This window comes from Macrobrachium rosenbergii, chromosome 15 (genome assembly GCF_040412425.1).
Source record: "Macrobrachium rosenbergii isolate ZJJX-2024 chromosome 15, ASM4041242v1, whole genome shotgun sequence".
Taxonomy (NCBI): Eukaryota; Metazoa; Arthropoda; class Malacostraca; order Decapoda; family Palaemonidae; genus Macrobrachium; species Macrobrachium rosenbergii.
This window is the reverse complement of record NC_089755.1, coordinates 10249217-10265966: the sequence shown is the minus strand read 5'-3', so window position 1 is coordinate 10265966 and position 16750 is coordinate 10249217. Positions and strand designations below refer to the sequence as shown.

The following is a 16750-nucleotide window of genomic DNA, read 5'->3' as shown; positions in this document are numbered from 1 at the left end:
AAGAAGGGTGAAGGAACCTCACTTGTTACATTTTCCAAAAATCCCCATCGGAGGAGATACTGTCATTGGATCTCTTAAAATGACTCCAGAGACAATTGCTTGAAGCAGAGGCTCTTCAAACAATCGCCGAGTTTTCTTCGTACAGCCGAATTTTCTTTACAGCCGCTACATAATCATAATCAGGGCAACCGAAAATAGATCTGTCTTTCGGTGGTCTCGGTATAATGCTGTATGAGCCGCGGCCAATGAAACTTTAACCACGGCCCGGTGGTGGCCTCTCCTATATCGTTGCCAGAAACACGATTATGGCTAACTTTAACCTTAAATAAAATAAAAAAATACTGAGGCTAGAAGGCTGCAATTTGGTATGTTTGATGATTGATGGGTGGGATGATCAACATACCAATTTGCAGCCCTCTAGCCTCAGTAGTTTTAAGATCTGAGGGTGGACAGAAAAAGTGCAGACAGAAAAAAAGTGCGACAGAATAAAGTGCGGACGGACAGACAAAACCAGCACAATAGTTTTCTTTTACAGAAAACTAAAAATTGTTGCCAAACATTTGGAAAACCTCTGTCAAGAGAAATGCTGACAAATTTTAGAATATCACTCAACAGGACCAGCACTACAATCTATGCAAAATCACAATCAACAGGCAATTACTGTTTCCATAAATTTCCAAATAATCATCAAGCGGTTCCTGTCATGACATATATCAAAAACCCAGTTAAGGAATAAACACTGTCATCAACGATTTCAGTAACACAAGTAGGGAGCAATTACTGTCATCAGAAATATTAAAACCTAAATCAAGTGGCAATGACTACCAAAAGGGATTTCAGAAATGAAAATAAAAATAGAACAGAATAGAATACAGAATTTAGGCCAAAGGCAAAGCGCTGGGACCTACGAGGTCATTCAGCGATGGAACAGGAATTGACAATAAAAATGTTTGAAAGGTGTAACAGGAGGGAAACCTCCCAATTGCACTATGGAACACTTGTTAGGAGAGGGTGGAAAGGAAGATGGAAGAGAATATGAACGGAGGTACAATAAAAGCAATGAAAGGGGTTGCAGCTATGGACAGAAGGGATGCTGCGAAGAACCTTAAGTAATGCCTACAGTGCACCGCATGAGGTACACTGGCGGCACTAACCCCCTATGGGGGAAAACAAACGTAAGTTGCACCCACGAGTAGCTCAAAAGCTAAATAGTCAATTACTACGATAAAAAATAAGAGACAAACCAATGAGAACTTGAAATTCACATTCCGGCACCACCCCAAGGTGACAAATTCTAGGTTAGTATTCTGGAAAGGCCACTGTATCCAGAAAACGTGACATGATCCCCTTTCCCATGAGGTAATTTGGTCATAGAAAATGTCTTAGGAGTGTGTTATTGTGAAATAAATTGCCAAAAAGTGCCTAAATTTGATTAAATTTTTATCTGAAAAGTTGACTAGGTTGAAATTTCCAGTTTTACTTTAGACACAACAAATCAATGTCTGCCACCTCAGTGGCAAATTGTAGCCAGTGCATCTAGGTGACATTAATAAAGTTTCCACAGACAAAATTTTGCAGGAAAAACTGGGCTTTGTTATAAGTTTAATTCATATCATATGATTTTTCATCTTTCTATAAACTTGCAAAGAAGAATTTTTATCTAGTTGCATGTCGCAAGTCACTGAATCATTTGAACTTCCCTTGTTTTGTTTTACTTAAATCGTGGAGTACTTATGTAATAGCCATATGCGACAACACTCTTTAGTGTGCTAAAAAAACACAGCAGTAAAGTCAAAACAGCTTTAGCTACAAAATAGCAAAACGCTGCTAATCAGCCTAAGCTGCTAGTAGCAAAGAAACACTATCTCACACAACGGTACTTCCACTGTGGTAACTTGGTCATTGTCGTAGGTTGATTAGGGAATAATCTACTCTAAATATGGTATATTTTGTAGCTATTCTATTAGAACCTTAAGTAGTTCTTCTCCTTCTGCAGAATCTCACTATGGCCTGCCGATTCAAACTGTGACAGTCAATGTGGGACAAACGGCAAGACTGACCTGTTTTGTGCAAACACCTGGAGATTACAAGGTCAGTTTTCCAAACTTTCAACCATCTGAATAATCTTACAAGAATTCACATTTATGTAGTTGTGCTACTAGAAATTTTCTGTTCTGTTTATTGTGTCCTTGATATTACCACATCTAAATGGCGACTTCTTTTGTAGTCCATACACTTGTAGATTGGTACCGTTCTTTGCTATCTGAAATCTAGCTCATTAAATTCTTGCCAAGTTTTGCATTATGTTGCATGCTGTAGTGAAGGGCATTCAGTTTACTGAATAGTAGGGTTTTCTATATACTGGAGAAGGGGCTTCCCATTTACTGTAGAGAAGGCTTTCACTGTACTGTAGAACAGTTTTCCCCTTTTTGCTGTAGAGAAGGGTATTCAGTTTACCACAAAGTAGGGGTTTCTTACCACAAAGTAGGGGTTTCTGTATACTGGAAAGGGGTTTTCCAGTTCCTAAAGAGTAGGGCTGCCCTTTTGCTGTAGAGAAGGCTTTCACTGTACTGTAGAGTAGTCTTTCTATTTGCTGTAGAATGGGGTTTTCCCAATTCCTAAAGATCAGGGCTGCCCATCTGCTGTAGAGAAGAGCATTCAGTTTACAACAAAGTAGGGTTTTCTATATACTGGAGAGGGGTTTTCCATTTCCTGTGGAACAGAGGTTTCCATTTATTATTATCTTTATTCTTGTTATTTTTACGATTCATGCTACCTGCTCTTTCTCCCAAACAGGTGGCTTGGATGAAAACAGTGATCAACATCGTCCTGTCGATGGGCGAAGCGGTGATCATCAGGGACCCCCGGATGTCCGTGCAGAGAGAGCAGAGGTCGACCTGGTTCCTCACAATCACCAACGTTACTATCAAGGACCATGGATACTACACTTGCAACATAAACACTCTGCCCCCGACGTCCATCCACGGGTTCTTGAACGTCGTAGGTACGCAATGCTAAGGGAGTTTCATTGCTTCCCCCGTGGGTTCCTTTAGTTTCTGTGGCATTAGACATTCTGGGTTTCACACAGGTCCTGTCTTCAAAAGGACTGACCTGGTTTGTGTAGTTTCTGTAGACATTAGACATTCTGGGTTTCATACAGAGATCCTGTCTTCATAAGGACAGACCTGGTTTGGTAGTTCCTGTAGACATTAGACATTCTGAGTTTCCAGAGATCCCTCCTCATAAGGACTGAATTCACTCAAGCAGCGATGCTTGCTTAAGCGTTCTTTGTTATGTTAGCTCAAGAGAATGGTTTGATTACGAAAGCCTCGTTTCCAGTCTGTTGTTCGGGTATGGAAATGAATGGAGCTGAGAAAGCATGTTGTAATAATAATAATAATAATAATAATAATAATAATAATAATAATAATAATAATAATAATAATAATAATAATAATGTTTCTATGATCTGTAAAGCCAGTTTAAGGGCATCAAATGCTTGTACAGAGTAAAACAAAAAAGAACAGAATAAAGCAGCCAATGACAGGATTAGTAAGTAATACTGACATTAAAAAAGGTACATCTAAAGCATGTGCAATTAACTTTGAAATGCAATAATTGCATGAATAAACTGCAGGGATATTACCCAGTGAGATTATTACGAAATATAAAACAGGAGCCTCGAAGCTGAAATGAGGGATCTATAACCATTACGTTAATATCAATTTGCAATGGAATATCGAACCCTAAATCCAAGCAACACTGATGAGAGTGCAGTGCTTACTCGAGGTTTCATTGTTATCGCTTCGTGCAAACTGTAACTAATCTCGCCTTCATTGTTATTGCGTGAGCGTTTGTTCATCGAAACGGAGATGGTGGAGCCGTTATAAGGCTAGTCCTATCTACTACTACTACTACTAACACTACTGCTTTGCTTGAGTCTTCTTCTTCTGCTCAAAGGAGTTGATGAAATCTGGCGAGATTTCAGAATCTGATCTTTATAGTATTTCCCTGTGTTCACCAGGATTTAGATTTATAGCACGAAAAGATAATCTGAAAGGCGACTTTTCTTCTAACTATGAATTCCTCAGTACCAAATCCTCATAAAATAGAAAAGAATATAGAATTCAGGCCGATGGCCAAGCTCTGGGACCTATGAGGTCATTCAGCGCTGAAACTGAAATTGACAGTAGAAAGGTTTGAAAGGTGTAACAGGAGGAAAACCTCGCAGTTGCACTATGAAACAACTGATAAGAGAGGGTGGAAATTAAGATGGAAGAAAGAGAATGCGAACGGAGGTACAGTAATAGGAATGAAAGGTACACTGCCAAGAACCTGAAGTAATGCCTACAGTGCACCGCATGTTGTGCACTGACGGCACTACCCACTTATGGTATAACTCCTAATTAGGATAGAAGCTTATGCTCTTGTAAACTAAGGGACACAAAAAATCTAGGTTGATTTCGTATCTGTGCCCAGAACATCAATTCGATGGGAAAATTTACACCATTGTTGAAAGCAGCTTAGAGCTCTCTTGAGGGATGAGTGCATGTGCTCACTGGCTCCCTGCTTCTAACCCTAAAAGGCACAGGTTCGAATCCTGTCAGGTTAGGGGACTTATTATTATTATAATATTAATTCCCTTGAAGTGTGAGTTATACCAAGGTAGAGTGTATTTGATACTAATGGATTATTTGTGAGTTAATATCTGACTGTATGTGTGTGTACATACATACATACATACATACATACATACATACATATACATATGTGTGTGTACATTTGTTAAACAAAAGAATCAATAATAAAGCACAAATGACATCACTCTCTCTCTCTCTCTCTCTCTCTCTCTATATAACATATATATATATATATGTATATATATATATGTATATATAAATATATATATATATATGTATATAATGTTACTGTGTGTGTGTGTGTGTGTAATTTGTCACTGTAAAGCCATCCCTCTTAACTTTCAAATTTTTTTGCAAAATTGCAATGGATATATATCGAACCCTTGAACACTGCAAAACCTTAGATCCCAGTGCAGGAAATTTGTTTCGTTTCCCGCTAAAAACTGGACATCATCATAGTTCCTTCAGATTTCTTGCACTTGGATCTAAGGCTTTGCAGTAAACGCCAAAAAGCATATAAGAATTTGAGAAAATAAGAGGGCATTGTGGCTATTACAATTACTTATGTATCTGGTAAAATGACCAGTAGACTACAAACACACACACAATATATATATATATATATATATATATATATATATATATATATATATATATATATATATATATATATATATATATATATATATATATATATATATATATATATATATATATATATATATATATACATATACAAACATTGCCCTTCCAGAACCGCCAGTGTTGGACGACAAAGACGAGGAGCTGTGGGTGATGGAGGGAATGAAAGCAGTCCTCAGCTGCTCCGCCCACGGAACCCCAACCCCTTCCTACAAGTGGTTCAGAGAAGACTACAGTCGGATCAGGCTCAATTCCTCCACATACGGTGAGGTTATGGTTGGATGCTTATCTCTTTTCTTGATTTTTTTTACTCCCTTTTTTGTTTCTTTTGGTTTGTGCATAATTGCTGTTTATTTCTTCTCTGTTGATTTATTAAAATTACTGACCTTGTGTATATAATGTATACATGCACATATATATATGTATATATATATATATATATATATATATATATATATATATATATATATATATATATATATATATATATATATATATATATATATATATAAATATATTATTAATATATATATATATATATATATATATATATATATATATATATATATATAATATATATATATATATATATATATATATATATATATATATATATATATATATATATATATATATATATATATATATATATATATATATATATATATATATATATATATATATATATATATATATATATATATATATATATATATATATATCCATATAAAATCTCTTGCTGCTCACACCAGGCCCCATAGATCTGTTGCAAGTTGTAGTAACGTGTAGTTTTTCAGCCACTAGTGTTATCCATACTCCCACCCATCTTTTGAAATGACATAATTTTATTCCATATTGTCGTTGTGCAACCAAGAGGAGAGGAAAAATGAATATTATTGCAATGAATAAAACTCATAAGGAAAGTGGCTGAGGACATTAATTATGCAACCGAGTATTTACATAACTGGAAATATTTTAAATCTTCTGTTGGATGATAAATTGATTTAGGGATTACATATTTAGCCTGGGAACAATAAACAAACAGGTCTTTCCAAAACGTCAGCCCAGTTACGAAAACTGCATAGTAATTCTTCGTACATATTTATTTTTCCCCCGTAGGAGGGTAGTACTGTCAGTGCACCTCATGCGGTGCACTGTAGGCATTACTTAAGGTTTTTGCAGCCTGCCTTCGGCCCCTACCTGCAACCCCTTTCGTTCCTTTTACTGTACCTCCTTTCACATTCTCTTTCTTCCATCTTACTTTCCACCCTCTCCTAACGATTGATTCATAGTGCAACTGCAAAAGTTTTCTCCTGTTACACCTGTCAGACCTTCTTTTTCTCAATTTCCGTTTCAGCGCTGAATAACCTCTTAGGTCCCAGTGCTTGGCCTTTGGCCAAATTCTATATTCAATTAAAATTCAATTATTTATTTTCTGTTCTAAAAAGGCATTGTATCAAAATAGATGCTGAGGAATTTTTCATATACTTCAGTTTTCCCTCTTCCGTCGCCTCCTTCAAATGAATTGAGATTGGTTAAAATTTATCTGGCGTAATTTGAACAAATGATGACAAAGTATATTGACATTTGATAATAATTTGACATTTGACACAAATGAAAAGTGACAAATGATAAATTATATTGACAAATGATAAAGTTAATTGACAAATTATAAAGTTATATTGACAAATGGTGATAAAGTTATTTGACAAACGATATTTTGTTGAAAATGATTTTATTGAAAATGATGACAAAGTTATATTGATAAATGATGATAAATAATTACTGACAAATGATAAAGTATATTGACGTATGATGATAAAGTTATATTGACAAATGATGAAAAAAATTATATTGACAAATGATAAAATTATATTGACAAATGATGATAAATTTACACCTGACAAATGATGATAAAAGATATATTGACAAATGGTGATAAATTTATACTACATATGATAAATATATGATATATGATGATAAAATTGTACTTACAAATGATGATAAAGTATATTGACAAATGATAAAAAGTTATATTGACAAATGATGATAAAGTTATATTGATAAATGGTGATAAAGATTTTTAATGAGCAAACGCGATCACTGATGACACTTCAAAAATGTTTTTAAATTTATGATTGTTTTAAGGTTCATACCGAGAGATCTCTGGCAAAGTCTTGTGGCATAAAACTATTCTTGAGACTGCCTTTTGTCCAAAAGTTTTATTCAGTTGCTATATATTCTCCTTTCATAGTTCTCAGTGCACCTCATGCGGTGCACTGTAGGCATTACTTGCTTCTTTGCAGCCTCCCTTAGGCCTCTAGCTGCAACCCCTTTTCGTTCCTTTTACTGTACCTCCTTTCATATTCTCTTTCTTCCATCTTACTTTCCAACCTCTCCTAACAGTTGATTCATAGTGCAACTGGGAGGTTTTCCTCCTGTTACACCTTTCAAACCTTTTACTGTCAATTTCCGTTTCAGCGCTGAATAGCTTCATAGGTCCCAGTGCTTGGCCTTTGGCCTAAATTCTATATTCAATTCAGTTCAATTCATTTCAATTCTAAGAGGCTATTTAAATATCAAATTAGATGCGAGGAGCTTTTATATTACTTCAGTTTTCCCTCTGCGTCACCTCCTTCAAGAACAGAATAGAAAAGAATATATAATTTGAACCAAAGGCCAAGCGCTGGGACCTATGAAGCTATTCAGCGCTGAAAGGAAAGTTGAGAGCAGAAAGGTTTGAAAGGCGTAGCAGGAGGAAAACCTCGCAGTTGCACTATGAAATAATTGTTAGAGAGGGTGGATAGTCAGAAGGAAGAAAAAGAATATGAACAGAGGTACAGTAAGAGGACTGAAAGACGTTGCAGCTAGGGGCCGAAGCTGCAAAGACTCTCATGTAATGCCTGCAGTGCTCAACGTGAGGTGCACTGACGGCACCACCCCGCCTACGGTGTCCGTCCTACAAGGCTCCTTAATACTATTTACAAGTCGAGGGTACAGTTGATACTACAGAAATAGGCCTATTTATAGCCTTTCAGAGTATTAAAAGCCACTATTAGTATAGCAAGTTGGCCACTTTGATTCTTTATGAGCAGAAAGCATAACAGATATATAGTGCCAAAACTTCAGGTTCTTTGCAGTGTCACATCCATGGCCCCTCGCAGCAACTCCTTTCACTCTTTTCACTATACCTCCATTCATATTCTCATTCTTCCATCTTACTTTCCACCTTCTCCTAACAATGTTTCATATTTGCAACTGCAAAGGTTTCGTAAAATAAATCTAATCCTTCGGGCCATCCCTCTCTAGGAGAGTTGTTAATCAGCTCAATGGTCTAGTTAAACTAAGGTATGTTTTCCCTCCTGTTACACTTCAAACCTTGCTACTCACAATTTCCCCTTCAGAGCTGAATGACCTCATAGTCCCAGAGCTTGGCCTTTGGCCTAAATTCTGTATTCTATTCTATTCTATCCTAGGATAGTGTTACAGTGGGGACATCATCAATTAGGTTTTGAATTAAACAGTAAAAAAAAAAAGAAACCTAATTATACCCTTAGTTAGAAAAGTTGTAACTTTGATAATTGAAACTGTAGCCCTCAATGCATATATCATTTGCATCACAGACGGAAACTTCCTGTTCATTTCGTCGGCTCTAGGGTCATGTAGAGAACTTAATTAAAACTTTTGCAAAGGCCCGTGGAAAGTTTTGATACAGGCCAATTACATGGAAGAAATAATTTTTCCCCTCTTCATTACTAGGAGTGTGACCTGGGACGTTTAAGACATCTGTAATATACTAGTATTTCTATTTGTCAAGTTTTGTTGGTAAAATGAAAACAAAGAATTCTTTAAGGGTGAAGGTAGGTACAAGCTAACCAGATCGGAATAATAATGGTCTGTTGCAAATATTTAAGTAACAATCAAACCGACTTCTCAAGTTTAGATGATGAAAAATAGTACAGCAAATTTCATGTACAGACTTAATTTTTTACTTGGCACTATGGTGCTATTTATATACACTCAAATACATATACATATTATATATATATATATATATATATATATATATATATATATATATATATATATATATATATATATATATATATATATATATATATATATATATATATATATATATATAAACAAAGGCAAATGCCACTAAGGAAAAGTGAAAGAACGGAGTGGTTGCTAGGCCTTTCAACACATAGTCCTTTACTAGCAGACTGTGTCGAAAGGCCTAGCAACCACTCCGTTGTTTTACTTTTCCTTCGTGGCATTTGCCGTGTTTATACATTCATCATGTTCCATATCTTCGTGAATCAGTTATGCATACAGTATATATATATATATATATATATATATATATATATATATATATATATATATATATATATATATATATATATATATATATATATATATATATATATATATATATATATATATACAGTATATGTTGCAATGCAGTCATATTTTGCCATGCATTACTGGGTAATATTGCAGAATGGTTCTGTACACGTTATTACATTATGTATGTCATCACATTGGGGTGGAGTGTCCAGAGGGTGCAAAGCCCCACCTTGGCCAAGACAGGCAACAGTGTTATTGTATAGGTTAGGTTAGGATGCATCCCTGTTGAATTATATCTCTGATCTGCTTTCAAGTAGGCCAGGACTCGTGTAAATAGCATGTGCAACTTCTTTTCACTGTTACCCACAATTGTTACTAAAAAGCAATTTTTACAATTCCAACTTCCCTGTCCCTCAGTTCAAAGCTGGGAGAAAAGAAAGCTTATACTGGAACATGTAAACCACCAGACCGCTGGGGGATACATTTGCATTGCAAGCAATGGCTATCCGCCATCGAAGAGCAAAAGAGTCGTCTTGAACGTGTACTTCGCGCCTAAGGTCAGGGGCCCTGGCAGCCAAATCTGGGCCCAGCTTGGGCAGACAGTGAGCCTGACTTGTCTCTATGCGGCTTTCCCAGCTCCTAATGTCATGTGGATCCTAGAGAATCATTTGGGACTAAGACGTTTCACGGAAGAATACTTTACCAATACTATACAGGATGGACATCCACCTTACACGTAAGTTTTCATTAACTTCCTGAGAGTTAGCATTTACTGCACATCGTTGAGTGTTAGTTATATTCGAATAATACAATGTATACATCAATATCTCCAGTTACAGTGGATTAATGGTTATAATGATAAGGGATTTTGAACATTCTAATGTCTGATAAAGGAGGAAATGTTAGTTTAAAAAAGGAAGAGTTTGTGTGAATCTTTTGTTTACTAAGAAACAGTCATGATATAAAAGAAGTATGAGGAAAATACTGTATGAGTGTGTGGCATACATGAACCTACAAAAAAACTAGTGATAGAGTTGATAAATAGGATTGTATAGTACAGTATTACAGAAGATAAGTTGTTGATACCGATTAAAAGTTTTTATGACAGAAGCAATACAGGAGCAAAAGAATATATAGACAGGAGAATGTCTGGTTTGGCATAAAAGTGTGTCTGAGACCAAGTATTTGTCTCCATGGCAGTTTAATATGTTCACACAGTGAGTGATGCCAGAAGTTTATGTTCACAGGGAGTGATGCCAGAAGTTTATGTCCACACAGGGAGTGATGCTAGAAGTCAAAGAAAGAACAAGAGGTGAAGGTGGAACATTGTGTGAAAGGTAAACATGCTCTTGAGGTACAATACTGATTAAGGTCATTGAAGAAAAACTGCTGAAACTAGTGAGCTGCAAAATGTAAGTACGATGAGAAAGTTGCTAGTAAATATGAGTGAATATCAGGAAGATGGGGCAATGAATGCTAAGGATAGATAAAGAATGGAAACAGTAGGTAAGATAATAGAGGAGTTAAAGCATAGGATCAGCAAAGAAGGTGCATCCACACTACAATCATAAACATACTTCAGCACCTTATCGCATATCACATTCAGGTTGAAAAAAGTCAACTACTGTAAGTGGAGAACAATTCTCTGACCAATGCTGGATAATCACATGAAGCACTGGTCAGACTTCCAATAAGCTGTTAACTTGTATTCCCACTTCTGTGATGTGTGTGAGTTAAGTAGCCTACTGTAGAGTGGACACACCCTGAGGCTTGGGCAGAGACTGCAAAAGCAATTTTCCTTTGCAGAATTCAAGTGTGTACTGTATGTTGAATACAAATGAAGAAATGGAATGGAATGGAATATGAAATTTAGGCCAAAGGCCAAGAGCTGGGACCTTTGAGGTTATTCAGTGCTGAAATGGAAATTGACAGTAAGAAGGTCTGAAAGGTGTAACAGGAGGAAAACCTTTTGCAGTTGCACTATGAATCAATTGTTAGGAGAGGGTGGAAAGTAAGATGGAAGAAAGAGAATATGAACGGAGGTACAGTAAATGTAGTGAAAGGGGTTGCAGCTAGGGGTTGAAGGGACGCTGCAAAGAACCTTAAATAATTTCTACAGTGCACCACATGAGGTGTACTGATGGCGCCACCCCCTATGGGGACAAATGAAGGAAAGACTAAAAGTTGTTGGGATGAATAGTTTATGTATTAACACATTTTTAATTAATTAAAATTGATAGGATGAGACTTATGGCGATACAAAGGAGCTTTAGTTAAAAGGTTGGTGTTGGTGAAAAGATGGATTAGATTGTTTTGAGCTAATTCGGTCATGTGCAAAAATGGAGGATGATAAGTTACTGAAGGGAAAATATAATATTAGATGATGATATGTAATTGATGAGCGTGTATAATATTAGATGGGAGTTGGAGACGATTTCTAAGGCCCAGAAAGTGCTGGTAGGTGGATTGGTAGAATTACCGGACAGGAAGGGTTTTAAGATCTAAGAAGTGAGAGTGTATGGTGCAGTGTGTGTTGGGGTTTGATGTACTGCTGATGAGCCTTCTGTTAAGATTAATGTATTGGCTTCTGTTATGAAAGCTTTACACACAGGCCTTCTTAGTATCCGAATGTACCAAGCTACTGATTTTCCATATCCGTGATGAGAAATATACCTACCTACCTACCAAAAATTGTGTATGTTAAGTATGAACGTGGCAAACCCGTTACAATGTTTTTCTCTAGAGCCACCCTCTGTTAAGGAAAACGCTTTAATGATGAAATATGTGTACTTGTACATTAAAATTACCGTCTCTTCATTTTCTTAATTACTTTAGGCTTGTTGCTCCCATTTGAATTCATATCACTGGAACCCAGTTCATTAATTTTCCACGTAATGTTACTTCTTTCCCAGGCATAATATGACTTTGCAGATTAGAAAACTTACTCCAGGGGATTTCGGGCGCTACACTTGCTCGATAAGAAACAAGGAAGGTCAAGGCTCCTACACCACAACTTTAAGAGGTTAGGACTTTCTTTCTCCTTGTATGACATTCTGTCTTCTAAGGCTGACGTTCGCTGTCTTGTGGATTTTTAAGCAGTTTTTCCTTCCGATGTTTGATTGTGATATTGCTTTTCTTCTATCCTTTAGCTTGATTTAATCCAGCGATTAACTGATTTATTTAAAATGTTAAACTGTTGTCCTAATGTCAATGATATCGACGACAAAATCAGGCGACAGAAGAAAAAAGAAACATATTGACAAAACTTTTTTCTCTGAAATTAGAATGCCCCTCTGCTTAGACCCACTGGGGTACAATAAACACCCAACACACACACAACACACACACACACATACACACATATATATATATATATATATATATATATATATATATATATATATATATATATATATATATATATATACATACATATATATACATACATACATACATACATACATACATACATACATACATACATACATACACATACAACTATCATTTTCTATTAGCATTCAGAGTACGTGATTGTGAAACCAAGCAATGAGAAAGTTAACCTACATAGTAAGACACAGCTGAACTTCTAAGGAACTTTGGACTTGATAATAATTTCCAAAACCTTTGTTAAAGACTGGCATTTTATACCATAAGAGAGCGACTCGTGTGTGTGCTTGTGTAGTAGAAGAAATTCTCTTGTACTCGGCTCATAGTCTGGGAATAACAGCTTAGGCTGTTCTGAGTCTTCACTATGTTGCCTTGGGATCCTGTAAGAATATTACTGAGCACTCCATGGTGTGAGGAAGGGTAATTCAGAGTAAGAAACTTCTCCCCTTCAGAAATCACTACAACCATCGATCCGCCACCAACTTCGTCGACGATCACGACCGTAGGTGCTTACACGACGACACTGATGACCCATCTGTACAACAGCCTAGGAGGAGCACCGACGTCTTCCAGATCCCACACGACGTACGACGACGACACAGTCAACCTCTCGGCTCCCCTCATCATCAATCTGACTCCTGATGTTTACAGAGGTAGGTCAAACTCTCTTTCTCCCCTTCCTGTGATATTTTTCTCATTCATTAACTGTAGTAGTTGTTTGCTGACTACACTACACAGGCTACTTTTCCTGGCACAGATGAAACAAAATTTCTTGTTGTTACGTTCATCCGTTAACTGTTGAATCAAGAGCAAGGAACTGGAATTGGAATATAGAATTTAGGCCAAAGGCCAAGGACTGGGACCTATGAAGGTCATTCAGCACTGACAAGGAAACTGACAGTAAGAAGGCTTTAAAGGCATAACAGGAGGAAAACCTTTTTCAGCTGGACTATGAATGAATTGTCAGGAGAAGGTGGAAAGTCAGATGGAAGAAAGAGAATATGAACGGAGATACAGAAAAAGGAATGAAAGAGGTTGCAGCTAGGGGGTCGAAGGGATGTTGCAAAGAACCTTAAGTAATGCCTACAGTGCATCACATGAGGTGCACTGATGGCACTACCTCCATTGGGGAAACCAAGCGTGAAACACTGTGCAGAAAAACACAACTTCATTTGCTTTGTATATCTAGCCAGAATGTTCATCAGCAGTACATCGACCCCTTCTTACAGACACACACAGCGCTACCATATCTTACATGCATTCTAAGGCCCCTTCATTCTAGTACCTCTGCCTCCCCATCCACCCAAAACCTATTCAGACCCCTTCCTCTGACCAATAAAACTTTGAAACTGAAACTGTACAGACTTTACCCAACATTTTGTTATTTAGTCTCTCCACATGACTGAACAGTAATAAAACAGTTTTGTTCTGATCACTTCCATAAATAGGAATTAGCTCAACAGCCACGCAATGTATCCCAAATTTTGCCTCCTTGGATACCTACGTTTTCAGATCCTTTGCAGGTATCCTGCATTCAGTAGCTTCCACTCTTCCATCATTAATCACTCATCATCATCATTTCATCCAATACTATGAAAAGGGCAAGCTGAGAAATTCTACCCTGCATAGCTTTCCTGTACTTTCACTTTTACAAATCTCCACTCATCTCATTGCCTATCATCTCGTAGTTCTCATCCAAGTAGGTCTAGGTCTTTTAACTCTTCTGGTGCCCACAGGAACCCCTGACACTCATGTAATTAAAAGTAACTGACATTTATTTCTACTCATCTCCATTGCATATTAAAAATGCAGATAGTAATTAGCTTAATAAGTAAACGTTTTCTTACACTTTACTTTGTCTACATATATTGCTGTGAACTGAACACGATTATTAATGTCTGTCAACAAAACATAAACAGCATTACAAATATATGACGTATTTGCTTCATTCTCTGAATTTACGTCTCAGCATTTGCCATGGCACTGCAGAAGGCATACTAAGTTGAAAGTACTCGTTCCGTCGAAAGTACTCGTCTTACTCGTGCAATTTGCGTTGTAAATGGAATAAATGAAGCATCGCAGGCTGCGCGAATTTGAGATGCGGCGGGTTTATTGTATTTATGATTCGAATACATTACTGAGGCACTGCTGGCCAGGCAGAGGCCAGACATAAGATACTGGTTCCCACTTGCTTTTTGCATTTGATTAAAGAGGCTGTCGAGTATCATGAAATTTGACCCTGTGATCAGTTTAAGAATATGCATTATTTGTTTTACCAAATTTAGTTTGCTACAAACAGAACATTTTTGGTTCTCCACACCACCTGACCTATGCTGCCCTAAAATGGAAAACTGCAGTATCTGCAAAATTTTTGAAATTGAGATATGCCACCTATTGGGCTCGTGAAACACTAATACACAAGTTAAGGCAGTTTCAGAATGATTCTTCAATGCTTTCCACGAGTATTTAGGGGGTCCCATTTGCAGTATCTGCAAAATCAGCAGGAAGGCAAGGGAGTATCTACCATTTTTCTCAGTTTTGTATTTTTGCAGATACTGCAGTCTTCCATTTTAGGGCAGTATGGTTCTCTCTCATCAAAAGTTATACAATAGGTACACAATAGGTCGTCTTTGCTTCTCTAAGTCACGTTGTTTCGTCAGGATCACCTAAGAATGATGTCACAAATATGTAACCTTGTTTGCTACTGGCACTAAATTATTCCTTTCTCAAGTAAATATTTTGTGAATCCCCTTTATGTTTATGTTCTCTCACATGAAGAGTAACAAAATATGTCAGTTTTATGCCTTGCTATGTGGGTTGCATGGCAAAATTGTAGAGTTGCCATCCAACAAACTTGTAGAAAGGCATGTGAAATTCATAAATTTTTTGCTGTCTTTTATGTGAGAATATATATATATATATATATATATATATATATATATATATATATATATATATATATATATATATATATATATATATATATATATATATATATATATATATATATATATATATATATATATATATATATATATATATATATATATATATATATATACATATATATATATATATATATATTATATATAATATATATATATATATATATATAATATATAATCCATATATATATATATTTTCATATATATATATAATATATACACATATTTTGTCAATAAACTAAAAAAAAATCAGAATTACAAATAAAATTATAAATAAATTCAAATAAATAAAATATGTAATTTGATATATAATATATATATACTGATTGATATATACTAGCCTAAAAATGCAAAGGCACGAAAGTTGTGAATCGACAGCATTTATTATTGCATATGGAGAACAGCAGGCCTTCCAAATAATCCATTGGTTTTCAAGACTGCAATGGCACAATAATTTGTTTAAAAAAATTCATTTAATTTATAAGATAAAAATAAAAATAAAAAAATATATTTTCTAAAATATCTTAAAACAATTAGCCAGTACATGGCTAAAGTGACTAAATTTAAATATTAAAACTGGTCAAATTAAATTTTTATATAGAAATTACAAAATAAACAAAGGTGTGGAAGACATCTGGGCATTTGACGAGGGGAAAAGGCTTTAATGAAAATCACTCTAAAGTCGTATCGCCCTCGTGTTGGGCTGAGGCTATTACTTCAGTTTCTCATATCAATCTGCGTTTTGCAGATTGCAGAGTGTTATATTTGATCATTCAGGCCTGG

The 16750-nt window shown here is 35.8% G+C and overlaps 1 protein-coding gene across 1 annotated transcript in view; it reads left to right on the top strand.

Moving 5' to 3' along the window:
- Positions 1-10375, top strand: part of LOC136846250 (lachesin-like) — a 56456-nt gene extending 46081 nt beyond the window's left edge. Inside the window, exons 4-7 of the mRNA XM_067117056.1 lie at positions 1997-2091; positions 2797-3004; positions 5395-5547; positions 10053-10375. Of these exons, the coding sequence (XP_066973157.1) occupies positions 1997-2091; positions 2797-3004; positions 5395-5547; positions 10053-10375 (779 nt within the window). The remainder of the gene's footprint in view (positions 1-1996; positions 2092-2796; positions 3005-5394; positions 5548-10052) is intronic.
- Positions 10376-16750: the final 6375 nt, after the last annotated feature.